This window comes from Pseudophryne corroboree, chromosome 6, assembly GCF_028390025.1.
Source record: "Pseudophryne corroboree isolate aPseCor3 chromosome 6, aPseCor3.hap2, whole genome shotgun sequence".
NCBI lineage: Eukaryota > Metazoa > Chordata > Amphibia > Anura > Myobatrachidae > Pseudophryne > Pseudophryne corroboree.
This window is the reverse complement of record NC_086449.1, coordinates 672792783-672819329: the sequence shown is the minus strand read 5'-3', so window position 1 is coordinate 672819329 and position 26547 is coordinate 672792783. Positions and strand designations below refer to the sequence as shown.

The following is a 26547-nucleotide window of genomic DNA, read 5'->3' as shown; positions in this document are numbered from 1 at the left end:
TATCTGATAGCGCAAAAGAAAAAACAGCCTTTTCTATTCCGGAGGTGCTGTACCAGTATAAGATGTTACCATTTGGGTTGCATGGGGCTCCAGCAACCTTTCAACGGGCGATGGATAAAATTTTGAGGCCCCATAGAAAATATGCAGCTGCCTATTTGGATGATGTGGTAATTTACAGTACAGACTGGGGGTCCCATTTGGTTAAAGTACAAGCAGTACTGGACTCAATCAGAAAGGCAGGGTTAACTGCTATCCCAAAGAAGTGCTGCCTCGCAATGGAGAAGGTCAAATACTTGAGCTTCACCATAGGTAGAGGTCTGATTAGGCCCCAATTGAATAAAATTGATGCTATTCAAAACTGGCCTCGTCCAGTGAATAAAAAACAGGTAAGGGCTATTTTGGTAATTACTGGGTACTATAGACGGTTTATTCCCAATTTTGCGACCACAGCAGTGCCGTTGTCAGACCTTACCAAAGGGAAGCAGTCAAATATGGTGAAATGGTACCCTGATGCAGAAAAAGCATTCCAAGCGTTAAAAGTGGCTTTGTGTTCACAACCTGTATTGATAACACCAGATTTTTCAAAAGAATTTGTGGTACAGACAGATGCCTCAGAGGTAGGGATAGGGGCTGTGCTGTCCCAAACCAGAGATGGGGACGAACACCCTATCATTTATTTGAGTAGGAAACTCAATGAGCATGAAAAAAGGTATGCCATTGTGGAAAAGGAGGCTTTGGCCATTAAGTGGGCACTAGATACCTTGAGATATTACCTCTTGGGTAGACAATTCAAACTAGTGACAGATCATGCCCCTTTAAAATGGAAGTATGTAAATAGAGGCAAGAATGCTTGTGTAACTAGATGGTTTCTAGCATTGCAGGATTTTAAGTTTACTGTCGAACATAGACCGGGTACACAATTGGCCAACACAGATGCATTGTCCCGCATCTTCTGTTTGTGGGCTACAAGTGTTCCGGCCCCTAGGTCGAAACAGGGGAGGGGGATATGTGACAAGAACACTGGAATAGTGTTTGAGGGCAGGTATGTTTGTCCCAGGTTCTTGTCTTACATGTATTAGAAAAATGAAAACTTCTAGGAAAATGTTTTGTTTTGTCAGAACCTTTTCAGTGTATTGGAAAAGCTGGATAAGGGCCCTGAAGATAGAAAGGGCAAGTTCCAGACATTGGGCCCAGTTCGGGTCTTTTGCCTCACAGAGGGCTAGTCAGGGCTTTCAGCTGTGCAAGAGCCTTTTAGGGCTGCTAGCCTGATTAGTGTGGGCAGATTGCCTGGGGGGAGACTGCAGAATCTCTGTGAGAGGAGCTTCCATATACAAGTGAGCTATACAGTGTTTACTGGAGAACTCTGTGTTTTTGTTTAGTGATAGTTAGGAATGTCTTGTGTTTAGTTAGTGCCGGACAGGCAAGGTATTTTCTTTTGATGTTTGTTTTGTTTTCTGTTCAATAAAACTGGTCGTGGCCAGTTACACCACACACTGGACTTGTGTGATTCCTCAGCTGCTGCATAGCTGCCATTTACCCCACGAAACAGCACCTTGTTCCCTTACAGTGTTACAATAAATATATATATATATATATATATATATAAAATATATATATATATATATATATATATATACATATACTGCTCAAAAAAATAAAGGGAACACTAAAATAACACATCCTAGATTTGAATGAATGAAATATTCTTATTAAATACTTTGTTCTTTACATAGTTGAATTTGCTGACAACAAAATCACACAAAATTTATCAATGGAAATCAAATTTATTAACCCATGGAGGTCTGGATTTGGAGTCACACTCAAAATTAAAGTGGAAAAACACACTGCAGGCTGATCAAACTTTAATGTAATGTCCTTAAAACAAGTCAAAATGAGGCTCAGTACTGTGTGTGGCCTCCACATGCCTGTATGACCTCCCTACAACGCCTGGGCATGCTCCTGATGAGGTGGCAGATGGTCTCCTGAGGGATCTCCTCCCAGACCTGGAATAAAGCATCCGCCAACTCTTGGACAGACTGTGGTGCAATGGATGGAGCGAGACATGATGTCCCAGATGTGCTCAATTGGATTCAGGTCTGGGGAACAGGCGGGCCAGTCCATAGCATCAATGCCTTCGTCTTGCAGGAACTGCTGACACACTCCAGCCACATGAGGTCTAGCATTGTCTTGCATTAGGAGGAACCCAGGGCCAACCGCACCAGCATATGGTCTCATAAGGGGTCTGAGGATCTCATCTCGGTACCTAACGGCAGTCAGGCTACCTCTGGCGAGCACATGGAGGGCTGTGCGGTCCCCCAAAGAAATGCCACCCCACACCATTACTGACCCACTGCCAAACTGGTCATGCTGGAGGCTGTTGCAGGCAGCAGAACGTTCTCCTTGGCGTCTCCAGACTCTGTCACGTCTGTCACATGTGCTCAGTGAGAACCTGCTTTCATCTGTGAAGAGCACAGGGCGCCAGTGGCAAATTTGCCAATCTTGGTGTTATCTGGCAAATGCCAAACGTCCTGCACGGTGTTGGGCTGTAAGCACAACTCCCACCTGTGGATGTCGGGCCCTCATACCTCCCTCATGGAGTCTGTTTCTGATCGTTTGAGTAGACACATGCACATTTGTGGCTTGCTGTAGGTCATTTTGCAGGGCTCTGGCAGTGCTCCTCCTGTTCCTCCTTGCACAAAGGCGGAGGTAGTGGTCCTGCTGCTGGGTTGTTGCCCTCCTACGGCCTCCTCCATGTCTGCTGATGTACTGGCCTGTCTCCTGGTAGCGCCTCCATGCTCTGGACACTACGCTGACAGACACAGCAAACCTTCTTGCCACAGCTCGCATTGATGTGTCATCCTGGATGAGCTGCACTACCTGAGCCACTTGTGTGGGTTGTAGACTCTGTCTCATGCTACCACTAGAGTGAAAGCACCGCCAGCTTTCAAAAGTGACCAAAACATCAGCCAGAAAGCATAGGAGTTGAGAAGTGGTCTGTGGTCACCTCCTGCAGAACAACTTCTTTATTGGGGGTGTCTTGCTAATTGCCTATAATTTCCACCTGTTGTCTATTCCATTTGCACAACAGCATGTGAAATTGATTGTCAATCATTGTTGCTTCCTAAGTGGACAGTTTGAGTTCACAGAAGTGTGATTGACTTGAAGTTACATTGTGTTGTTTAAGTGTTCTCTTTATTTTTTTGAGCAGTGTCTATCTATCTATCTATCTATCTATCTATCTATCTATCTATCTATCTATCTATCTATCTATCTATCTATCTATCTACAATATAAAACCTGTAATAGGGTCAATATTCCTGGTGTGAATATATATGTGTGTTTGATCTGAGTGAGAATGCAGAATGACACATTTTGAAGCACCACTTTTGCACCATAGAAACTTGCAGCAGAACTATGGGGGTCATTCTAACCCGTTTGCTCGCTGCTTTTTGTCGCAGCCGAGCAAATGGGTCCCCACTGCGCATGCGGGCGCCGGCGCATGCCAGACAGCCGAAGGCCATAGCAGGGATGCGATCGCCTCTGCCTGATTGACAGGCAGAGGCGGTCGCTGGGCAGGAGGGGGCGGAACGGCGTGGGTGTGGTCTGGCCAACGCAGGCGTGGCCGGACTGAACGGGGGGTGGGCAGCAGCGGCTGCGTGATGTCACATGCAGCCGCTGCGGGCCGGGGAGCGAGTAGTAGCTCCCGGCCAGCACGCTAAAGCTGCGCTGGTCGGGAGCTACTCTTGAAGTTTAAAGGCATCGCCGCTGTGCGATGCCTTTGCACTTGTGCGGGGGAAGCCGGCACTGACATGCGGGGCAGACTAGCCCTGTGCTGAGCGTCCCCCCGCATGTCAGTGTGATTGATCGTAGCTGTGCTAAATTTAGCACAGCTACGATCAACTCGGAATGACCCCCTATACCAGATGCTGATATTCTGAATTTAGAGCCCTATGTGACGGTGCCTATGAATGCGACCGCTATCAGCGACACTGCAACACTCCCATAACACACATTTCCGTGTGTCTATTTCGCCACCACCATGTTAACTCCCAGTCAGCACCCAGGGATGTTACATACATTTCTGCTACTGTGTGTCTAAATTCCTACTGTGGCACTGTACGAGAAACAATGAAACACATGCGCGGTGTCAATCAGACGCATTCATACACAAAAAACATTTCTCCCCTGCATCTAACATTGCCGCTGTGTCCGACTCGGGCCCATAATGTGGTCTAGCACTGGGGGCCAGAAGGGCCATCTTCAGTGCTGGGGTGGGCGAGTCCATGCCCCATCAGTATAAATATGGAGAAGGCGTGCACCGCTGGGAAGTGGCAGCACATGTTGTCGGCAGCTACCACCTTCAGCTTTGAAGTTAGGCTGACAGACAGACTGGGCCCCAGGACTGGCCGCAGAAATTGTGGGGCCCAGTACAGATTAAATAGGCAGGGCTCCCACCGCTTTGAGAAGCACTCCCCTGGCCCAGACCTCATCACCACCACAGGATATATATTGTATACACACTGACATGAGAATAAGGAGGGTTCTCTATATACTCAATATTTTCCTTTCAGTGTAAAATGACCTCTTTTAAAGTATATGTAGTATATAGGTAACCCTTATTTTATTACATTAAGATTTGACGTTTAAATAGCAAAACACAACAGCTTACTGTGGGCAGCAGCACTCCTGCCCTTGCCACTGAAAGCCGCCTCTTACCAGGGCAGCAGCAGCATTGCTAAGTATCAGCTCCTCGTTGTCTGTTGGGGGCAGAGCTTATCTCTGCATAAGTCCTATTACTGTGGAAGGGAAGGGGAGGAGAGGGAAGTGAGCTGCACGAAGGCAGTATCAGTGCAGGGGTGATGAGTTGTTTTATCAGATGTGTCCATCACATCTTCTTTAACGAGGGGGAGTGTCTTGACGTGGACTCAAGTCATGCCCCCCTCATTGAGGCAGATGTAATAACTGCTTCCCATATTTCCATTGCAGCATTGCTGCTAGAGGTGATGCCCTGTCCCGCGCTCCTTGCAGTTTCAGATAGAGCACCTCAAATATTTGTACATTTTGACTTTACAAATGAATACAATTAAACAAGAATTCTTTGTCCTTATCATTTGGCCTCTGTTTAGGTCATCACACTCTCTTTACAGTGTACTTCATAGTGCCTCTAAAATGTGTGTCACACCAAGCTCTATAAATTTTATACTCAAATCTTATCTCCCCTCATATAAGCAGTTCTTGTTTTTTGCAAAATAAGAATCTTCCTAATCTGTAATTAACCAGTTGTCTTGTATGCAGTGTTTGCACAAGGCATGCACCTCCCCATGGGTGGTTTGGCCATAGGTCTCACAGGGAAGATCCCCGTTGGGCCGATGTGCATGTGGGGCCAGTTTTGTTTGTTGACATGTAAGGGTTGGAGGTGCTGCCATGGTTACACTGTATAACTTTGGTGCTTCCCATGTGAGGACACTTCTACACATTTTCCCAGGGCCACTTTCAGTTTCCAATCTGCCCCTGCACCTCCCTATTGGGTATTAGGATTAATTTTGACATTATAACTTCTCATTTCCCACTGATAGAAGATTAGACTGCCTGTTATGACAGCTGTGTCACAAACACTGTGGTTTAGTGTTGACCTAGGATGATCTCTTCACCAATCTGTCCACACATTATAAATTTCACCCACACAATGGTAACTCAGAAATATTGGTGTATATTGATAAATAAAAATGTTGATTTAATTCTGTTTTAAATTTCCAACCAATATCACTTACAGGGGGACAACAAGAAAATGGAAGATGCCAGCACATATTTATCACTTCCTTCCACTCGCCAACAAATGGACAAGAGCTCAACATTCACTAGAAACAACAGCAGCTCTGGAGGGCTGTCCATCAGTTCACGTGATGCTTTCTCCATCTCCACTCTTGTGTGCTCAACCAAACTGACGCAGAATGGTAGGTTGTCTTCAGCAGTGGTATGAAGAAATGTATCACCTCTAGCTCTGTGTGGTAATGCCTTCAGCAATCTTTGGGGTAGATGTATGAAGCAGTGATAAGAGCGTAGAAGTGTGCCAGTGGTGAAGGTTGCCATGGCAACCAATCAGCTTTAAAGAAACATTTATCAAGTACAGTCTATAAAATTTTACGTAGCAGATGATTGGTTGCCATGGCACACCTCTCCACTGGTTCATTTCTCCACGCTTATCACTGCTTCATACTGTACATCTACACCTTATACATTTTCTTAACATGTTTATACAGATGTGTCTAGTTACAGCTGGCCTTCCTGCAGGTTAAATAGCCTTTTAGTCACGCCATGCCGTAGCATGACTTGGTAACATCAGACGTCTTTCCGTGGAAATTTTTTCCATTAAAATTAATCTTATTCGCATCATTTTGCAAGCTACATTTGTTGATTAAAATGGTATGTGGCATGCCTATATTCTGTGTGCGACTGCAGATGTATCTGCATACGAAATGCTACACTACAGTGTTTTTCCTAGAAAACACTGTAAGTAGCATTTCGTATGCAGATACAGGTGCAGTAGCACACAGAATATATACATGCCGCATATTATTTTTATCAGCAGAGACTGCTTGTGCGTCTTATTCACATAGCAATGTGAATAAGAAGAATATTTTTGCAAAAAAAGATCCCCGACTCTAAACGGAGTTGCACGGGATCTGTCAGCTCACTCACGCCAGGCATCTCCTGCTGCGTAGCATATAAGAAAGATGTATGAGGAGACATCTGTATAAGCCCGTTTCTAGACAGTTTTGCTCCCAGTACGAACAGTAAACAATGTGCGCGTCCCCATGAGATTAAAAAATAATTTGCGCTCGCGGAAGGTGCATAAAAGGGCGTGGCCTTGATAAAAGGGTGTGGTCTCTGTAAAAGGGGAGTGGACTTTCAGGAAAAGAATACCTTACACACTATTTATGCCCTTGACACTATATTATGCCCGTACAATAATGTCCCTTACACATTATGGCTCACCGTTATGCTTCTGACACCATAATATTTCCCACACAGTAAATCCCCTTGCAAATTATGACACACTCAGTAAGGCAACTTTTAAACTGACTGCTCATTGTCAGGGGTTGGTGCCCTTGGTGCCCACGTCTTCTCCCCTTCGCCCAGCTCATCTTCAGGGGTTGATGTCAAAGGGGGTCATTCCGAGTTGTTCGCTCGCTAGCTGCTTTTAGCAGCATTGCACACTTTAGGCCGCCGCCCTCTGAAACTGTATCTTAGCTTATCAGAATTGCGAACGAAAGATTAGCAGAATTGCTACTAAATAATTCCAGACCTACTCCTAGATTGCAATCAGCTCGGTCCGTTTAGTTCCTTGTTTGACGTCACAAACACGCCCTGCGTACGTCCAGCCACTCTCCCGTTTCTCCAGACACTCCCGCGTTTTTGCCTGACACGCCTGCGTTTTTTAGCACACTCCCGGAAAACGCTCAGTTACCACCCAGAAACGCCCCTTTCCTGTCAATCACTCACCGATCAGCAGTGCGACTGAAAAGCGCTGCATGAACAACAGCAAAACTGCTAAGTACCATGCGCATGCTCACTTAGCAGCAAATAGCAGCATAGCGAAAATCGGCAACGAGCGACCAACTCGGAATGACCACCAAAATGTATTAATTTCCAAAGAGGTCATGCTGGAATGAAAAGCGCATAAAACCAAATATACTGTATACAGCATCCCAGAGTCTATGACTACTTTAGATGAGGAGGTATTGTAAACGTATACAGTATGTTGCATTTTCCTTTCTATTAAAAAAGGAGCCGTTCATTTTCAAAAATAATTTTTTTACAACTGTAAAGAGAACAAAGTTTTGGAAATGTGGTTTGTGATGATCAAAGACTTAACAATTAGTGAAAGTTGCCAATAGTTTCTTACTGTTCTACTATCACGTAATGTGGCATGGAGTGTCCTGATTTGACAGCATTCAATTAAGACTGCCCAGAAAGTGGACAGCAACAGATTTCGTCGGAACACTGATTTAGATCTTTGTAAAATATAAAATATTTTGACATTGTTAACAAATATTTGCATCTTTTTAGTTGGCCTACTTGGACTTCTGAAGTGGCGCATGAAGCCTGAACTTCTGCAGGAAAACTTAGAAAAACTGAAAATTGTGGATGGAGAAGAAGTTGTAAAAGTATGTAAATTAAAGCAGTGCATTGTTTGTCTATTGTGCAGGTTACAGCAGTTTAAAAAACAAAAACATTTTTGTCTACAAAGTAAAACAAATCAGATAATTGTCATAATCAAGCATGAGACAACACATTTGCTGTACAAATTAAAGCCACTTACATATTTAGCTTTTGATTAGCCAGTGAAACTGCATAGCAAACAAGTTTGGCATCTGGTTGTGTTTCTTTGGTTTAGAAACTCTTTGGCTGTCACTCCATGGACTTCAATACGTTTTGAGTTAAACACATTTGGCTCATGTACAGTTGGATAGAAATTGCATATCATTTTTATAACTCCCCCAAATCCTGCATATTCATTTGTGACTTTCTGCGTGTGCCCAGTGTCTGACTTTGGCATGAAGGGCCCACCGGGGCATGCAGTGGAAGAGGCCCATGTGTAGGGGTGTGGCCAGTCTCCAGAGGGAGTGTTACCAGTAGCCACAGAGGTTTGGCTAACCATTAGAGTGTATGTTCTGATAAACATATAAACACTGATACCGCAGGCAATGTACCAGATTAATGACACCAAAGCACTGTAGAAAATACACCATAGTACTGTGCAGTAGAGGTAACATATGTATAATGTGTATTTCAAGTGTATATCTGGAACTTGATCCTTACAGGAGGAGGTGGGCACTCAGGCAGTGGGTCCTACTGGGGATTTCCCCTGTACCCCTGTGGGCCAGTACAACCCTGCGTGTGCCTGCATAAAAGGGATGTGGCCTAATGTATCACAAGTAAGCCCGGCACTAGCCGCTCAGCAAAGGGATGCAGTTCAGGTAGGTGCCAGACTGGAGAGTGATTCTCCCTGCTCTGCATCCCTGTGCTGAGCTGCTGCTGCTGTCCCTGCTGCTGCAGCTGCTGCTACCGGCTGCTGTCACACTCTATGACATGCAGCGGCGCTGGCAGCACAAAGCCTCCTCTCCCTCTCGGCGCCAGCAGCACAAAGCCTCATCTACCCCTCCCCTGTGTGACAATTCAGTGGCTGGGTGGGATCCAAAGGGGGCGTAGCTAGATGGGAATAAGGGGCAGAGCTAGACGGGACCAGGCTGCAGCAGGAGGATGAGCTGCTACAGCTCCAGCCAGCCAGACTTCATTAGGTAAGTGTCTGGAAAGAGAGTGAGTGTGTGTGTATGTGTATACAGTATCTGTGTATACTATATATATATGTGTGACTGTGTATGTGTGTAATGTATGTACATTATGTATGTGTGTGTGTATGTATATATATATATATATGTGGTGTGTGTGTTTGTGTGTGTATGTGTGACTGCGGCATAATGTGTGTAAGCGTCACTGGTAAAGGGGGTGTTATGTGTGTAAGCAGCACTGGTACAGAGGGTGTTATGTATGCAAGTGGCACTGGTACAGGGGGTGTTACAGATGGGTCCACATTTATCTTGACCTTTAATAGGATTAACTGAGACTGGCCAGTCCGACTTAATCCCCTGCTGTAATGACTTAATCCCCTGCTGTATTGTTCTCTGTATTGTATTGCAGCTGAGAACAATAGATGAAGGGTTTATGCTAATAAATCATATTGTGCCTAGGCGCAGAAAACTAGCCAAGATAACCGTGGACCCATCTGTATGTGTGTAAGCGGCACTGGTACAGGGGGCATTACATGTCTAAGCTGCACTGGTACAGGGGGGGCATTACGTGTGTAAGCGGCACTGGTACAGTGGGCATTACGCGTGTAAGTATCACTGGTATTGGGGGTGTTACGTGTGTAAGCGTCACTGGTACAAGGGGCATTACATGTCTAAGCGGCACTGGTACAGGGGGCGTTACATATGTAAGCATCACTGGTACAGGGGACATTACGTGTGTAAGCATCACTGGTATTGGGGGTGTTACGTGTGTAAGCGTCACTGGTACAGGGGGCATTACATGTCTAAGCGGCACTGGTACAGGGGGCGTTACATGTGTAAGCATCACTGGTACAGGGGGGCGTTACGTGTGTAAGCGGCACTGGTACAGGGGGCGTTACGTGTGTAAGCGGCACTGGTACAGGGGTCGTTACGTGTGTAAATGGCACTGGTACAGGGGTCGTTACGTGTGTAAGCGGCACTGGTACAGGGGTCGTTACGTGTGTAAGTGGCACTGGTACAGGGGTCGTTACGTGTGTAAGCGGCACTGGTACACGGGACATTATGTGTGTAAGCGGCACTGGTACAGGGGGCGTTACGTGTGTAAGCGGCACTGGTACAGGGGGTGTTATGTGTGTAAGCGGCACTGGTACAAGGGGTGTTACGTGTGTAAGCGTCACTGGTACAGGGGGAATTACATGTCTAAGCGGCACTGGTACAGGGGGGTGTTATGTGTGTAAGCAGCACTGGTACAGGGGGCGTTATGTGTGTAAGCGGCACTGGTACAATGGGCATTACACGTGTAAGTATCACTGATACAGGGGGCGTTACGTGTGTAAGCATCCCTGGTACGGGGGGCGTTACGTGTGTAAGCGGCACTGGTACAGGGGGTGTTATGTGTGTAAGCAGCACTGGTACAGGGGGCGTTATGTGTGTAAGCATCACTGGTACAGGGGGCAATACGTGTGTAAGCGTCACTGGTACAGGGGACATTACATGTCTAAGCGGCACTGGTACAGGGGACATTACATGTCTAAGCGGCACTGGTACAGGGGGCGTTACATGTGTAAGCATCACTGGTACAGGGGGGCGTTATGTGTGTAAGCGGCACTGGTACAGGGGGCGTTACATGTGTAAGCATCACTGGTACAGGGGGGCGTTATGTGTGTAAGCGGCACTGGTACAGGGGGTGTTACGTGTGTAAGCAGCGCTGGTACAGGGGGCGTTATGTGTGTAAGCATCACTGGTACAGGGGGGCGTTATGTGTGTAAGCGGCACTGGTACAGGGAGCGGTACGTGTCTAAGCGGCACTGGTACAGGGGGCGTTACGTGTGTAAGCGGCACTGGTACAGGGGTCGTTACGTGTGTAAGCGTCACTGGTACAGGGGGTGTTACGTGTGTAAGCGGCACTGGTACAGGGGTCGTTACGTGTGTAAGCGTCACTGGTACAGGGGGTGTTACGTGTGTAAGCGGCACTGGTACAGGGGGCATTACGTGTGTACGCGGCACTGGTACAGGTGACATTACGTGTGTAAGCCGCACTGGTACAGGGGGCATTACGTGTGTAAGCCGCACTGGTACAGGGGTGCGTTACGTGTGTAAGCGGCGCTGGTACAGGGGGCATTACGCAAATTTATAGCTTGCAGAGGGGCGCCGGACACCCTAGCACCGGCCCTGATCACAGGGCCATGTGCCCCCGGTATGCTGTTTTAGGGGCGTGGCTGTGTGCCATGTCCTAATTTTTGACATGCCGGTAGCAAGCCCAGTACTCCTACAGCTGCTGGGCTACCCCCAACCTTCCCCAGCACTAAATGGAAGCATCATCATCCATTCGCTGCTGTTCTGTTCCCCAACCTCTGAACAGTCTGCTCGACACAGCAACCCACAGGTGGGACAGCAGGACAGTGCCTGAAAAGTGGCACTGTCCTGCTGAAATTGGGATGGCTGAGAGGTACAGTACGTGAGTTGCAAGCGGAAATGTGCCCTGAAGAAGGTGCATGTTACTAGGCATGTAGAGCTGGTCGTTTATAATACATAAGGCTGGCTATAAGGCTGGCTAGCAAGGGTAGTATATGCACTTGCTTTACTCCTGATAGATCAGGTGCTCATGTTCCTGGTTTACTTCAATATACTCAGCCATCTTGTTGACTGTAAAATATGAAATGGATATATGCTTTGTTGCTGCAATAGTAATAATGAAAATAGATTGCAGCAGCAACATTGCTGTATTCTTAGCATAAATGGGACGTATTCAGCCAATAAGAAGCGACTGTCAACTGTCACTATCATCAGTTCGAATTTTGCACCAGGGGTTAAATTGTGCATACGTTCTCACAGATGCCTCTGCAGCCCGGGGGCATGCACCGTAAACAAACACTATGAAGTTATGTGTAACTCAGAATCAGGAACTTTGTAAACTGCATTGGGTCTTCCTACTCTTTGTAAATCAAATATCCTAACTAAAGACATTTTCAAAGCATTTATGTTCCTGCAGGAATGCATTTTTTTTCTAACTACTGTATACAGTATGTGTCAGTTCTAGCTGTAGAAATGATGGCTTTCAAGTTTGTTTTATCTGCATCATTTTTGAAATTGATAGCTTGTGTAGAAATCAGATAGCAAGTATCTAGATGGTATTATTTTGTTTCACTAAAGCGTTACCTGATTTATATGCTGATGTTACCAACAGAGAGCAGGCAGTCAGTTTGTACTCAAGTTCCTGCCACAGCAGATAGTCTAATGGGAACTCTAATAAATGTTTATTATTTGGGCTCTGATTTGAGTGCTTCCATATTTAAATACGCTTTTCTCAGTGGTTCATTGCTGGTGTTTTCTGCTGCATATATCAAGCCAACAGCTCAACGTTAACAGCTAGGGACAGTATATATAAGTATATATATTTTATTTATATATTAACAGTTTTCTTTTTAGCGCAACATACAGATGGGTACACGGTTATCTTGCCTACTTTTCTGCGCCTAGGTACAACATGATTTATTTGCATAAACCCTTCATCTATTGTTCTCAGCTGCAATACAATACAGAGAACAATACAGCAGGGGATTAAGTAATTACAGCATGGGATTAAATCAGACTGGCCAGTCTCAGTTAATCCTATTAAAGGTCAAGATAAATGTGGACCCATCTGTACTCATTTTCGCTTTGCAATTGGAACAAAAGTAATAGAACCAAACTTTGTAATGCCAGACATACATAGAGGTAGGAATGCCCTGCACACAAGCTTACACTCTAGCTGCCTTACCTCCACGGTAGCGTCTAGATTCTCTTCGTGCAGAGGACCTTTCCCATAACCCCCTGGGTCCATGTCACAATCTATTTGGAATAAAAAAGTGTGGCGAGCGTCCAATGCTGCATAGAAAAAAAAACCCAGACGATCGGAGAACGAAGAAAACATTTAGGAGCTGTAAGGGCAGAAGTTCTCTCATGCCCACTCGTTTTGTCACGTCCAGGTCCTTTGCACGAAGGCAACATAGACACAACCTTACCTCCACAGGCTTCTATTCTGCCTCCACCTCATTCTTCTAAATATCACACTTATATAAAAAGGAACAAAATGTCAGCAATAAATATTAAATGAGCTTAATTCTATTAAAATGACCAAGCAGGATATTAAGTAAATAAAAAAAAAATGAATAAATTTAGAAAAATTACACATGATAAATAATACACCTAAGAAAAAACAAAACTTCACTCTAAGGGGCCCTACACATTTTACGATGCGCCGCCGAGGTGCCCGACGGCCGATACGGCCGACGAGCAACCCGGCGGCGGGGGGGGGGGGCAGTGACGGGGGGAGTGAAGTTTCTTCACTCCCCCCGTCACGCGGCTGCATTGAAGTGCAGGCAAATATGGACGAGATCGTCATATTGGCCTGCATGCACAGCCGACGGGAGACCAGCGATGAACGAGCGCGGGGCCGCGCATCGTTCATCGCTGGAGTCTCCACACTGAAAGATATGAACGAGTTCTCGTTCATTTATGAACGAGATCGTTCATATCTTTCAGAAAATCGGCCAGTGTGTAGGTCCTATAACAAACAAACATACAGCAAAACTACAGTATCAGCTTTCAAGCATCATCACTAGTTTTGTCTCATTGCTTCCTGTTTTTACGGAGACATTAAGGGGCATATTCAATTGAAGTCGGATCCATTCCGACATGCATTTGTTTTTTTGAATAGAGTATTTTTATTCAACAAGAATGAAATCGTTACAGACATTTCAGTATATATTGAGAGCTGCAATTGTTGTTATACAATATATTCATGCACATATCCTTCTCAAACAATGTATATATGCGTGGTGTATCAAGTGGTGCAAGGTCCGTATAGTGTCAACCCACAGATACCAGATTCTCTGAAGTCTGCAAACAAGGTCAAAACACATACTAACATTTCTTATTTTCTCCCCGAAATATTTCGGTAAACCCCCCCAACTATGAGGCCTAATAAAGCCTACAAGACACCCGAAAAAACAAACAAACAGATAGCATAAACCATAAACAGACCAGACCAAAACAACTCTATCCAGCCTTGATTCCTACAGTTGTGCGATATGAGGTGCATTATCCCTATAGTGTAGAATACGGGAGAGGAGCCTGGCTCGTCCCACGAGTCCCAAGTAGCCGGGCCGCCGTAAAAGGCGTACGACAATTTAAGTTAAATTGTAAATCTTTAAATTCTAAGGGCAGGGGAGGAATATGTAGAGTTAATCCAAGAGGACCATATCTTCTCGTGTTTAGAAAGGGCATTATTTCTCATATAAATGTACTGATCCTTCAATACTGTGTCATTCACAAGGGCTTTAAATGCAGACATCGTAGGGGAGTGTGGAGCCATCCATGTCCGCGCAATGCACACCTTGGCGAGGGCGCATATACTACGAGCATACAAGTCCTCCCACTTAGGCCCAGAGTCAGTTCCTCCTACTCCCAGAATGCAAAATCCTGGAGTCAGCATGCCTGTCGGTATCCCCGTATGTTCCAGAATCAACCCGACCCTAGCCCAGAACGCCTGCAAGGATGGACACTCCCACACCAGGTGCCAGAATGATCCGCCAGCTGCCCCGCACTTAGGACAAGCGACAGCGCCACCAGCCCCAAATCTGGAAAGCCTGTTCGGAGTCATATATGATCTATGCAATATAAAGAGTTAGATGTGTTGGAACCGTAGTGATTTGGTGACCTGGCTCGAGTTCCCCAGCGCCACCTCCCAATCTTCCACATCTATGGGGCCCAGACCACGCTCCCAGCGTTCCCAAAGATTCGAGAACGGGTCTGCATGAATTGTTTTTATAAGGTATGAGTAAGTGAAGGAGATCACCTTGACCCGACCCAATGAGCATAGAAAGGTCTTTATGGGGAAGGGGAGAAGTGTGCCTGAGCTGTAAAAATCTATAAAAGTAAGAGTTTGGGTGACCAAACTCTTCCTTTAGTTGCTGAAAGGACTTCATTGTACCATTGTTGTTCAACTGGAATAGGGAGGTTACTGAGACCGCCCCCCCCCCCCCCCCGCTCTAGAGACCCCAGTTCATGGAGTGATGCGGAGTGCCAAAGGGGAGTATCCGGGTCCATGCTATCGTACCCAAGCATACGCATCAAAGCCAACCAGATCTTCAACGGAGAAACGCCCAGCACAGACCAGCCTCCTCTCCTCCCCGCAACCAGATACCGGTGTGTGCCAGCTGGGCCGCATAGTAGTATATTTGGAAGTGAGGCAAGGCCAAGCCGCCATCAACTTTTTGTCTAGTGAGGGTATTTAACTTTATTCGAGGCCTTTTATTGGCCCATATCAGAGATGTTAGTATACTGTTAGGCCGGGAATATGTATACAGGGGATTGCGAAAGAACGTACAGTAGTTTGGGCAAAACTATCATCTTAATAAAGCTAACCCTACCTGTCATTGTCAGCGGGAGTTTACACCAAGCCCTCGACTTGCGTACAATCAGCTGTACAAGTGGGTCAAGGTTCAAGGGTATAAAATCCGAAGGGTCATTAGTAACCTGGATCCCAAGATGTTTAAACTGGCCTGTCCAGCTCAGCGGTAGGGAGATCCTTGGGACCCGGGGAGGAGAGCCCATAATGGGCATTATAAATGATTTGGACCAGTTGATGCGGAGATCAGAGAAGCCGCCAAAGGTCTCTATGACCTGCAACACTACAGGCATATCCACACTGTAGTCATGTAAGAAGAGTAATAGGTCGTCTGCATAAAGGGCTATTTTGTCAGTACATGGGCCCGTGTCAACTCTCCCAATGTCCGGGTGCGATCTGACCAAGCAAGCCAAGGGTTCAATGGCTATGGCAAATAAGGCTGGGGAGAGGTGGCATCCCTGTCTGGTGCCCCGAGTCAGAGTAAAGGAGGAGGAAACATAGCCATTAACCAAGATCCTGGCGCGTGGGCTTTGATATAGCAATTTAATCCATCGTATAAAATTAGGGCCGAAGCCCATACATGTCATGATCCCCCACAGATATGGCCATTCGACACTGTCAAATGCCTTAGCCGCATTCAATGAAACCACAACCGCGTCCGAGGGGAAGTCATGGGGAGCCTGCAAAATAGTGTATAGCCTGCGCAAATAAATGGACGTGGATTTCCCTGGCATGAAGCCAGATTGATCCTGGTGTATTATAGATGTAATGACCAAGTTGAGCCGGACCGCAAGGATTTTTGCCAGAATCTTGGCATCGGAAGGGATGAGGGAGATCGGCCTATAGGACTCTACTAGTTTGGAGTCCTTACCGGGCTTTGGCAGTACTACAATTACGGGCTCGGACATTGAGGGAGGGAGTTGATTAGTGGCAAATATGTGTTATGAGCCACGGCTGTGGCTCATTCCTGTTTTGCAGTTTTGTTCTGTATTTCATGTTATACTTCTGTTTATGTTCCCCGTGGGTGTCATGGGGTGCTCGGAGCTCACCCTTAAGGAGGGGATACTGTTATGAACCACAGGTAGTGGTTCATTCCTATTTTATGTTTATTTAGTTGTCTTGCATGCCAGGATTTCCCATTGCTCTGTTTTGGATTACTCTTGTCTGCTGCCGCTGGTGAGTCTGTGCAATTGCAGCTTGTTCCCATGTGTTCAGCCTCATCTGGCTGCTGATTGCATCTTGTCAGCTTAGTCGTGCAGCAGGCCAGCTGCAAGAGATAATTAATTAGGCCTCTCTGATATATGCTGGCTCACTGCAGTTAGCAGATGCTGATGATATTCCTTGGGTTGCAGTCTGCTTTAAGTTTGAGCTGGTTCCTGTCAGTCCCTGTGTGGATTCCTGTGTCAGTCCCTGTGTGGATTCCTGTGTCAGTCCCTGTGTTGATTCCTGTGTCAGTCCCTGTGTCTGATCCCGTGTCCTACCCTGAGTTCCAGTGGATTCTGCCTGTCCTCCAGTTCTGAAAGTCGGTGTCGGCAGCTTCCTGTTTGCCTATGTCAGTTGCAGAAAGTATCCAGTCCTGCTCAAGCCGGTTGTTCCTGTCCTCAGTGGTCCTGTACTCAGAGATTTGTCATCTTTTCCTGGAGTCTGACTGAGCACCTTTAACATCCTGTGGTGTTCGTGAGTCACGGCGCAGCCGTGTGTTGCGGCTTGTCCGCTTACTGTTTATTATTTAGTATATTTGTGTCCTGGAGCTTTTGCGGAGGATTCCGCTCTCCCTGATCCACTCTGGTATCCAGCGGTGCTGGATAGGAGTAACGGATCAGTGGATCTTTGGTTGTCCTTTTCCCTGGCGGCTAGTCCGCACATACCTTTTGATTTAGTTAGTTAGCTTGTAACCCCTGGCCTGGTTGCTTAGTCAGAGGGCCCCTTGTTATCACCCTGTCTCGGATTTCCCTTTGTCTCCCATTAAGACCTGAGGGGGCATCGGGGTTGGGCAGACATAATCCGCCCTTCGAACGCGGCTGCCATGGGCTCAAGCAACCATAGTCTCGCAGGGGATTTCTGATAACACGGGCGAGACAACGGAGTTAGGGCGCCAGGGGTTACTAGGCTTTCCTGCTCCCACAACCAGCATATCTTCCCAGTACTCTGACCTCAGCCATACGATCTCCTCTGGTCAGAAGTACTGGAATCATAACATTATCATCAGCCATACCACAAAAAAGAAATAAAACTTTTTTTTTTCTTTTTTGGCCCAGTCCAGTGTCTAGTCTAGAATCCAGTCCTGTCTAGAATTCAGTGTGCTGAATCCAATCCGGTGTTTAGAATCCAGTCTTGTCTAGAATTCAGTGTGCAGAATCCAATCCGGTGTCAAGAATCCAGTCCTGTCTAGAATTTGGTGTTTAGAATCCAGTCCGGTGTTTAGAATCCAGTCCGGTGTTTAGAATCCAGTCCGGTGTTTAGAATCCAATCCAGTCCGGTGTTTAGAATCCAATCCAGTGTTTAGAATCCAGTCCGGTGTTTAGAATCCAGTCCGGTGTTTAGAATCCAGTCCGGTGTTTAGAATCCAGTCCGGTGTTTAGAATCCAGTCCGGTGTTTAAAAAAAAAAAAAAAAGTCTTGTTTTGTTTAGCAAAATTTAGTCTTGCCTTGCCTTGTCTTGCCTTGCCTTGTCTTGCCTTGCCTTGCCTTGCCTTGCCTTGTCTTGCCTTGCCTTGCCTTGTCTTGCCTTGTCTTGCCTTGTCTTGCCTTGTCTTGTCTTGTCTAGTTTTAAATCCTCCTATGTCTACTATGCAAGCCCTGCAGGCATCTCTCGCAGCCCTGAACTCTGTATTCAGTGCTTTGAGACCAGAGCGACTAGAAGTTTTGCAGCAATCCCTAAAGCAACTGCAAAACCTTCTGACTAAAATCTTGCTTATTTTGCCAGAAGTCGTTGAGAGTACATCCATCTCTAAAGAGACTCTTGTTCACAGTATGGTGACAAGAGAATCCTCTGGTTTAATTGAAGAGAAAAAGTTTAAAAGTTTTCTGCGGCCCAGGCTCTCAGAAGAGGAGCGTCTGCGTCGCAGAAACTTAAACTTATGCCTATATTGTGGGGGTTTAGGCCATTATCTGCAGACCTGTGAGTTGCGCAAGCCAAAGTGTGGTGACGAGTCTTGCCCTCTGGCCAAGTTGAGTCATGATACAAGACCTACTCCTGTCTCTACTGTGGCAGAGGTACTTGTCACACAACCCACACAAAAAAGCTCTCTGTCCTATAATTGGGGTCCTTGGGCAAGGGAGCCCCATTATAGATTCAGGAATCAAAAGAGAATGTTTCTCTCCTCTCTTGAGGTTCCTGTGGAAGCGGAGTTGCAAGTCCCTGGAGTGGTGCCCGTAGCCCAGGGTCCTGGAGTGGTGCCCGTAGCCCAGGGTCCTGGAGTGGTGCCCGTAGCCCAGGGTCCTGGAGTGGTGCCCGTAGCCCAGGGTCCTGGAGTGGTGCCCGTAGCCCAGGGTCCTGGAGTGGTGCCCGTAGCCCAGGGTCCTGGAGTGGTGCCCGTAGCCCAGGGTCCTGGAGTGGTGCCCGTAGCCCAGGGTCCTGGAGTGGTGCCCGATGCCCAGAGTGCTGGAGCGGTACCCGATGCCCAGAGTGCTGGAGCGGTACCCGATGCCCAGAGTGCTGGAGCGGTACCCGATGCCCAGAGTGCTGGAGCGGTACCCGATGCCCAAGCTTATAGAGGGACATCAAATATTGTAGCTCAGGTTTCCATACCAGAAGGGGTCTCAGAAGCTGTTACCCCAGGTAGGGACTTGGGGAGCGCAACCTCAGAAAGGGTATCTAAAACCATAGTTCTTGAAGGGAACTCGAGAAGCAAAACCCCAGAAGGGATCTTTGAAGTAATATCCCCAAGTGGGGTCTCGAGAGACGCAGCCCCAAAGAAGGGTCTAGAAGTCGCTTCCCCAGGAAAGAACTTAAGAAGCATAGCATTAGTGGAGGATCTGAACGTTATTGCTTCAGCAAAAGTCCCGGAAGTCATAGTCCCGGGAGAACTTTCGATTATTATCGACTCAGAGAGGGAGGCCGATGGCCCGATCCCAGTCAGGGAGGCCAACGACCCGGTCCCAGTAAAAGAATCCGAGGTGCTGGCCCCAGCGGGGTTCCCGGAGGCCACTGCCCCAGCGGGGTTCCCGGAGGCCACTGCCCCAGCGGGGTTCCCGGAGGCCACTGCCCCAGCGGGGTTCCCGGAGGCCACTGCCCCAGCGGGGTTCCCGGAGGCCACTGCCCCGGGTGGGGTTCAGAAAGTCACTGCCCCGGGTGGGGTTCAGAAAGTCACTGCCCCGGGTGGGGTTCAGAAAGTCACTGCCCCGGGTGGGGTTCAGAAAGTCACTGCCCCGGGTGGGGTTCAGAAAGTCACTGCCCCGGGTGGGGTTCAGAAAGTCTCAGCCCCGGGTGGGGTTCAGAGAGTCTCAGCCCCGGGTGGGGTTCAGAGAGTCTCAGCCTCGAGTAAGGTCAATAGTGACCAGGTCCTAGCAAAGCACTCCAGTCAGTCAGATGAGAAGGAAACAGATCCTGACTCTGATATCTCAACATCCATAATCTTTGATGGGGACTTAGCCCAATTTCTGGCGCTTTACAAACACTATTACATTATTATGTTGTCTAGACCATTTCTGGGCATCACTCCAGAGAACCTTGTGCTCTATCTTATTTATTCTTTTAGAGGAGAGCCTTTTGAGTGGGCGACCAGCCTAATGAAAGCTGAAGATCCCATTCTTCAGGATCCCCCAGCATTCAGTGATGCAATTATTAAAAGATATGGTTCCAAAGAAATTGGTTCAGGTTCCTCTAAGTCACCCGTCTTGTCTGCTGAGAGTCCACAAAATACTGTAAACTCGGCACAGGAGTCTCAGCCCGTTGTTGTGACTGCAGGATGTGCTTTTCTGACTACTTCTTCTAATAATAGTACTTTACCAGAAAGTTCAGCTCCCAAGGGTAAGAGACCTGTCTCTGATTTGAACGCAGCCTTGCTGGGTGGTACCATCAGTTCAGACAATGTTTGGGGAATTACCTTGGTCAGACCTAAAGAGCTTTGTAAAAAGAAGAAGAAGAAAAAGAAATAATTTTTTGACTCTTGCCTTGATGAAAAAAAAAAAAAAAAAGATTTTTTTTCCCTTGTCTTGTGTCCAGTGGCCACCATCAAGGGGAGGGCACTGTTACAAGCTGTGGTTGCAGCTTGTTTCTGTTTTCGTGTCTGTTAGACCAATGTGTCAGGTTTTTTTTTTGTATCCCTTGTTCTGGATAGTCTGAATTTTGGGGTCTTTTGACCCCTCCTCAAGGGGGGGGTACTGTTATGAGCCACGGCTGTGGCTCATTCCTGTTTTGCAGTTTTGTTCTGTATTTCATGTTATACTTCTGTTTATGTTCCCCGTGGGTGTCATGGGGTGCTCGGAGCTCACCCTTAAGGAGGGGATACTGTTATGAACCACAGGTAGTGGTTCATTCCTATTTTATGTTTATTTAGTTGTCTTGCATGCCAGGATTTCCCATTGCTCTGTTTTGGATTACTCTTGTCTGCTGCCGCTGGTGAGTCTGTGCAATTGCAGCTTGTTCCCATGTGTTCAGCCTCATCTGGCTTCTGATTGCATCTTGTCAGCTTAGTCGTGCAGCAGGCCAGCTGCAAGAGATAATTAATTAGGCCTCTCTGATATATGCTGGCTCACTGCAGTTAGCAGATGCTGATGATATTCCTTGGGTTGCAGTCTGCTTTAAGTTTGAGCTGGTTCCTGTCAGTCCCTGTGTGGATTCCTGTGTCAGTCCCTGTGTGGATTCCTGTGTCAGTCCCTGTGTTGATTCCTGTGTCAGTCCCTGTGTCTGATCCCGTGTCCTACCCTGAGTTCCAGTGGATTCTGCCTGTCCTCCAGTTCTGAAAGTCGGTGTCGGCAGCTTCCTGTTTGCCTATGTCAGTTGCAGAAAGTATCCAGTCCTGCTCAAGCCGGTTGTTCCTGTCCTCAGTGGTCCTGTACTCAGAGATTTGTCATCTTTTCCTGGAGTCTGACTGAGCACCTTTAACATCCTGTGGTGTTCGTGAGTCACGGCGCAGCCGTGTGTTGCGGCTTGTCCGCTTACTGTTTATTATTTAGTATATTTGTGTCCTGGAGCTTTTGCGGAGGATTCCGCTCTCCCTGATCCACTCTGGTATCCAGCGGTGCTGGATAGGAGTAACGGATCAGTGGATCTTTGGTTGTCCTTTTCCCTGGCGGCTAGTCCGCACATACCTTTTGATTTAGTTAGTTAGCTTGTAACCCCTGGCCTGGTTGCTTAGTCAGAGGGCCCCTTGTTATCACCCTGTCTCGGATTTCCCTTTGTCTCCCATTAAGACCTGAGGGGGCATCGGGGTTGGGCAGACATAATCCGCCCTTCGAACGCGGCTGCCATGGGCTCAAGCAACCATAGTCTCGCAGGGGATTTCTGATAACACGGGCGAGACAACGGAGTTAGGGCGCCAGGGGTTACTAGGCTTTCCTGCTCCCACAACCAGCATATCTTCCCAGTACTCTGACCTCAGCCATACGATCTCCTCTGGTCAGAAGTACTGGAATCATAACAATATGTCTGTATACATCTCATGCAGCTTGGAACCAAAGAACTGTATGTATTGTTTATACAGCTCAGTGGGGATGCCATCGCTTCCCGGAGACTTGCTAATGGGAGACATTCCCACCGCCGCAGTCACCTCTTCCAAAGTTAAGGGCGTGTCTAGAATATCCCTAGCCTCGGGAGAAAGCTTAGAAAGGGGTATATTGGACAGGTACAGGTCTAAGTCTTCCACGGAGCACGTCAACTGAGAGTCATAGACCTCTTTAAAGTATGAAAGGAACATCTGCGCTATGTTGGGGGTATTATCTACTATGAACAAAAGGAAGCGCGCATTTTTATCCGAGAGGTGAGCTAGCCAGGCCTCCTGAGTTAACAGCCAGCTTGCCTTTAGCGCAGAGGTTCCCTGAGCCAAATAGCGGGTCTCTAGATCTCTATATTCAGATTCAAGCCGTCTCTCCATCGCTCTGTACTCTATCTTGCGGGCAGCTATTTTGCCTATCAGCGTACCGTGTAAATAAGCTTTGAATGCATCCCATATAACCGGTGTCGGGGCAAAGCCCACGTTATCCGCAAAGAAACCTTCCCACCTAGGCGGTAAATCCAGGCACTCTCCCAACTGAATCAGCCAGGACGGGTGCAGCTTCCAATATGACTGTCCCCTCCGGCACTCCACATCGAGAGACAGCAACAGGGGCGAATGGTCAGACACCCCCGTGCCTCATAATGAACATCCGTTATGCTAGATAGGAGCATGGGCGAGACCAGGGCCAAGTCGATTCTGGAGAAGGAGCCGTGCAAACTGGAAAAACATGAAAACTGCCTAAACGTAGGGTAGCGAGCCCTCCAGACATCCACCCACTGCATGCTATCTATAAAATCTGCAAACTTAGATTGAGATATAGATTGGCCACCCCCCGCCCCCGAATCCCGAGAAGACCTCCATCTATCCAGAGAGGCATCCAACACGTTGTTAAAATCCCCTACACAAATGACAGGAGTATGTGGAAAGGAAGCAATAAATGAGACCGCCTTCTGCAGGACATCATACGAGAATGGGGGAGGAACATAAACAGACAAAATAAAGAAATTACGGGAGTTCAGCTTGCACTCCAGAAACACAAACCTACCATTTGGATCCGGGTTTACCGTCATGAATTAAAACTGTACAGTTCTCTTTATCATGACTGACACCCTCCTGGAAGAGGAGGAGTGAGAGGAATGATACGCACAGCCTACCCAAGGCCTGCGGAGCGACAATTGTCTATTTCCCTCCAGATGAGTTTCACTCAGACAGATACTATCCGGGCCATATTTCTTAATCATTTGAAATACTAAGGATCGCTTTACTTTATTGTTAATGCCCCGGACATTCCATGCCAGAATCTTTAAGGCAGACATTTCGTCCTTTGTACCATCTGAGACACAGCATGCAGAGACCCTACAAGGTGAGAAAGGAGCCCCCCCATCACCATTATCCAAGTATCTATCTGCCCGTACTCAGTACCATCCCTGGAACCATATCGTCCGCAGGCCCCGAGCCAAACCCCTCTAAATAGCACAACGTCACCTCACAATTTGGTAAATGGTCATATGAAAAAAAAAAACTGAGAAAAAGAGAAATAGAAAAACAACAGAAAAACAAACATCATCCCAACAACATCCCCCCTCCCCGTATACCTCCCCGAACTGTGGCATACACATATCCCTAACAGAGCTCTAACCTTGGTGGTCCGAAAGCCTACGGCAGTGCTATGCGTAGCATACAGATTCAAACAAAAACCCCCAATACAAAACCCGATGCGTAAAAGTCACTACCCAGCAAAGTTCAGAACAACTAATACAAAAGGAAGCTCCCCGGACTTATACTTGCTTATTGTAGGCCCATGTAGAAAGGACACTGGATGTCAGTCCGGAGCCATCTGGCGGGCACCCGGAGTGTATCTGTCTATCCAGGCCGCCGCCTCCCTCGGAGAACTGAAGAACTTAGTTTCCCCATCCGCCACCACACGCAGCCTGGAGGGAAACCACATCGAATAGGGAAGATTCAGGTCACGAAGACGCCGCTTGATGGGCAGAAACTGGGCCCGATCCTTTTGGATATCCGCTGCAAAATCTGGAAATGCTGACACCCGAACACCATTTCGAAGCAGGGTGCCCTTCACGCGGCCCAGGCGCAGGACGGAGTCCCGGTCTTTATAGTGCAGAAACTTGGCTATAAATGTTCGCGGAGGTGCACCCGGGGGCAGAGGCCGGAATGGCACTCGGTGTGCCCGCTCCACCGCAAACTGGGGCGTAAAGGATTCAGCGCCATACACCTCTTTCAGCCAGGACTCCAGGAAATCCTCGGGATGTGCCCCCTCCTCCTTTTCCGGCAGGCCCACGAATCTCACATTGTTTCTGCGAAGGCGTCCCTCCATATCCAGGAGTTTACTTTGCATAGCCAAAACTTGCTGGGAGACAGCAGATACAGACCGCTGCATGGGGCCAGTGAGGTCCTCTAGGTTGGAGACCCGCGTCTCGGTTTCGCCCACTCTCTCCTGGACGCGCTGGACATCCTGGCGTAACAGTGATAAATCGCACTGTACCTTCTCCATTTTGTCGGACAGACGTTGTTCGCCAGCCGCTATGGCCTCCAAGACTTGTTGAATGGAAGGAGCAGACGGCTGCATGTCCACACCCGTATCGGCCCCGGCCGGGGGAACGGGTCGGGTAGAAGGGGAGGTTTTAGGAGAGGACTGCGTCGGCTGGGTGGGAGGCTGGTGGGCGAACTTCTCCAGTTTTGCCGCCGCCGCACTTTGACCACCCCACACCATAATATCAATGTTTAAGCAGCACTCAAAGCCCAGGTACTCAGTGTCAGGAGGTTCAGCAATGGACAATAAATGCAGTGTCAGCAATGCACCAGGGCCCAGGCATCCTGTGATGAAACAGAGGGGGGAGGGGGGCCAGGGGGACCCAAGAATAAATGGTATAATATAATGTAGGCTGGGCAGTGAAAAAAAGGGCAGTGTGCCCTGGGTCACCTTATCCAGCCCTGCAGCCCCTATAGAGTCCCAGAGCAGTGCGGTGCAGAAGGATCAGTGCAGGGAGGTACTTCCAAAATGGCCGCCGGGCCCACAGCCTCACCTCCCTCACTCAGGCACACGGATCTCGGGCGCCAGGGGACAGGAGCAGCCAGGTATGGGATCCAGGTGGTGCAAGGGGAGGGCGCCGCTCACCCCACGCCGCTGGTAGCGGCAATCTTCACAGCGCGGCTGTGTCCCGCAAATCGAGGCCGGGGATGTGCTGGCGGCCTAGGCCTGAGAACCGGGCGGCAGCCGGCGCTGGCCGGAGACACAGGCAGAAATCTCTCTGCGATGCCCGCCGCCTCCCCAGAGAGATTAGGAGGGTTAGGAGCCGGGAAGCAGTTTTAGGGGAGCCCAAGGAGTGAGTCAGGATTAATAATCCGGGGAACTTCTGTATCCTGCTCCCTACCCGCTTGCCGCCGTGGCCACGCCCCCCCCCCCCCCCCCCCCCCCCCGACATGCATTTGTAGGAATGGATCCGACAACCCCTATTCAAATCTCATCTCAATTCGACTTTTTCAAGTCGAATTGAGATAAGGGGACCCAGAGGAGGAAGGGGGGTGAGCTGTGGGGAGACCAGCGGGGGACAGCCGCCGGCAGACGCAGGAGATTATCGCTACAGTAGCGCTGCAGGAGGATGTCACACAGCCGCCCGACCTCACGGCAGTGTCCACCCGGCTCCAGCAAGCGTGATCTCACTTGCTGGAGCCGGGTGGAAGCTGCCGTGAGCGGCGCGGCTGTGTGACATCCTGCTGAAGTGCTGTGCTGTAGCGCTAAGCTCCCCTGGCTGCCCGCAGCGGTCTCCCTGCGGCTCTCCCCCTCTCCTGCTCTAATCCCTCATCTCAGTCCGACATGTTTTTATGAATAAATAAGAAAGTACCTTGGCGCACCGGGAGTAAAGAAGAAAGTGTCAGGAGGCAGAATGGTCAGACTGATTTTAAATTTATTTGTACATTTAAGATATATAAAACATAATCATAAACAATATCTATTATAAAAATATATATAAAATTTCATCCAGAAAAATTTATATCACACTTTGTCTTATCATGAATAAATGAATACAGCAGTGTAATGATGATCTAATAACTTTCACAAGTCGTCATTTCAGTGTGCCAATGCTCATAAATTTATGCTCGCCCCACAGGGCATAGGAAACAGTCCCGAGACCTGCTTATCCCACGTAGGTGATAGTAGATGTCCTTTTTAAAGAAGCAGTTTT

At 47.9% G+C, this 26547-nt stretch overlaps 1 protein-coding gene across 4 annotated transcripts in view; it reads left to right on the top strand.

Moving 5' to 3' along the window:
• The window catches only part of DOCK2 (dedicator of cytokinesis 2), a 1781615-nt gene that overhangs the window by 441161 nt on the left and 1313907 nt on the right, over window positions 1-26547 (top strand). For all 4 annotated transcript variants that reach the window (XM_063928256.1, XM_063928254.1, XM_063928255.1 and 1 more), the window contains exons 18-19: window positions 5774-5954; window positions 8071-8168. In XM_063928256.1, coding sequence (XP_063784326.1) covers window positions 5774-5954; window positions 8071-8168 — 279 coding nt within the window. The remainder of the gene's footprint in view (window positions 1-5773; window positions 5955-8070; window positions 8169-26547) is intronic.